This window comes from Oratosquilla oratoria, unplaced genomic scaffold, assembly GCF_046742065.1.
Source record: "Oratosquilla oratoria isolate Oo_2021 unplaced genomic scaffold, ASM4674206v1 SCAFFOLD258, whole genome shotgun sequence".
Lineage (NCBI taxonomy): Eukaryota > Metazoa > Arthropoda > Malacostraca > Stomatopoda > Squillidae > Oratosquilla > Oratosquilla oratoria.
The window spans coordinates 138,355-140,871 of record NW_027467610.1 but is presented as its reverse complement, the minus strand read 5'-3'; the positions used below and the strand labels follow the sequence as shown (position 1 = coordinate 140,871).

Genomic DNA, 2,517 nt, shown 5'->3' with positions numbered 1-2,517 from the left:
CACAGGCAAGTGACACAGGTCACTTGGCCTCTAAGTATGCAACGTATGTAAGTAAGACTGATATTACTGATTAGACGCCTCGTTTTACTGAACTGTTAGTGAACCACCGTCTAGCTTTGGCTTTCCCTGGTGATCCATTAAGAGTTACAGATCGTGTAGTTCATAGCATTGATCTTCAGCCAGGTGTTCGACCTGTTTACGCTTCCTCTTACAGGTTGCCTCACTCTCGTCGGCTTGTAGCATAGTCCTTGGTTGACGACTTGTTACGTGAATGTGTTCTAAAAGAGTCTCACTCAGAGTGGAACTCGCCGCTCTTCCCAGTGCTTAAGAAAGATGAATCTTTTTGTCCTGTTATTATAGGCGAGATAATGAGGTGACCATTCCAGACCATTACCCTTTACATGTTAGGGATTTCCCTACACCTAGGTCCGTTGAAAATGTACATTGCCTCCTTGGGCTAGCAGGATGTCGTGCATTTATCAATAATTTTGCTTCGATTGCATCTCCCTTTACTCGTGTCCTCAAGAAGGATACTTCCTTCCAGTGGCGTGATATTCATCAGGAGAGTTTTGATTTATTGAAGCATGCCCTTACTGAGGCGCCTGTGTTGGCATTCCCTGATTATAGTCTTCACTTTACTATTTGTACAGATTCTTCTGGTACAGGTGTTGGAGCTGTACTTATGTAGCAAGTAGATGTATGTAAACCCCATGTTATTTCATATGCTTGTCGCATTCTTAACAAGCCTGAGTCTCGTTACTCTGCTACACATTTAGAGGCCCTGACAGTGGTGTGGGCTTTAAAGCATTTTTGAGATTTACTTTTTGGATATCCAGTTACAGTCTACACTGATCACACTAGTGTCACATAGATTTTCAAGGGCAAAAATCCTTCAGACCGTCTAGCCATGTGGTTCTTTACAATTGAAGAATTTAACCTGACCCTTATGCATATTCCAGGACGTGTAAACAATGTTGTTGATGCTCTTTCACGTAATGTACCTGTGGTTGCAATTACGGTGATTGACAAGTTCTCCCTGCAGGATCTGGCCAAAGCTCAGCGTGAGGGCCTTGTTTGGTCTGCTGTCATTTATGCTTTGGAATCTAGTGATGATACCACTTTACCAGATTTATCTATACTCCTGTCCCAATTTTCTCTACAGGACAATATTCTCATTCGTAATATGGAAGTCTTTGAGCAGGATGTGGCACAGTCAGTAATTCCTGAGTCTCAAGTCCTTGTTGTTCTATCTCTTGCTCATGGTAGCCCTCAGTCTGGTCGCCCAGGTCGCGACAAAAGTCTGGCTATGGCTAGCAAGAAATATCATTGGCCTAAAATACGACTGGGCATTACCACTCATGTAGCTCAGTGTAGCCCTTGTACCAAGAGCAAAGGTTCTACGCACACTGCTCCTGTCCCAGATTACCCTTCTCCTTCTCGTCCTTTTTAGACTATATGGCTACAGAAATTTTACAATTGCCTCGTAGTACTCAAGGTTATGTGTATGCCTTTATGTGTGTGAACCATTTTAGTCGCTCTGTAATATTGACTTCCTTGCGTAGCAAGTCTGCTCCAGTAGTAGCCCATGTTTTAGTTTCTCATGTTATTTGTCTATGCACTACTCCTTCTGTGCTCCTTAGTGACAATGGGATTGAATTTAGGAATGCGGTTCTAGCAAAAATTTGTGAACGTTACGGCATCCCTGAAACCTTTGTGACTGCTTACCATCCTGCATGTAATAGTGTAGTAGAGTGGATGAATAGGAAAATTTTGGATATTCTCAGGCACGTTGCTAGTAGACTCCATGAATCTTGGGAGGATTAGCTTCCTCATGTCAGTGCTCGCATTAATAGCATAATTAATGTTTTCATAGGTAAGACGCCTCATTACGTCATCTACGGAGTAAAAACAACAACAACAAAAAACGGTTCCCATATGATGTGTTACACAGTCCTACTCGTCCCATCTATAATTTCGATGATTATAGTCAACTCCAGTGTCACATATTACATAGGATTTATGATTCTACAAGATAAAAGCTTGATGACTCCAAGTTCAAATTGTTGAAACAGCAGAATAGCCGAGGTACGCCTGTTAATATAAATATTGGTAATCATGTTTATAAAAGCATGCCTGACCGCCAATCTAAACTCAATTGTAGGTTTACAGGTCCCCTTTTGGTTACTGAAAAGTTGTATCCCAATAAGTTCAAGGTCTTTGATCCTTCCCAGTGACTGAGTAAAGTGTTGCACGCTGATAGGCTTAAGGTAACTAGAGTGTCTATCCCTGCATTTGCCCGGCTTCCCCCAAGGACCAGTGTACAAACTATATCTTCTGTATTTACCCCTCATAATTATAACTTCTGTTCAAGGGGTCATATGCCTTAATATCTGTATTTGTGCATTATTTGTGATATTATCCATGGTGTCTTGAATTGTATTCTTTGTAATATTTACCATTTTTGTGTCAATTTCTTAGGTATAATGTATAAGTATTGTTTAACTATTAAGTGTAATG

At 41.0% G+C, this 2,517-nt stretch overlaps 1 protein-coding gene across 1 annotated transcript; it reads left to right on the top strand.

The window, feature by feature from the left end:
* The first annotated feature begins 1,455 nt into the window (after positions 1–1,455).
* Positions 1,456–1,824, top strand: LOC143022986 (KRAB-A domain-containing protein 2-like). The gene has a single exon (XM_076181420.1). The coding sequence runs from the start codon at positions 1,456–1,458 to the stop codon at positions 1,822–1,824; it is 369 nt and encodes a 122-aa protein (XP_076037535.1).
* The last annotated feature ends 693 nt before the right edge of the window (positions 1,825–2,517 follow it).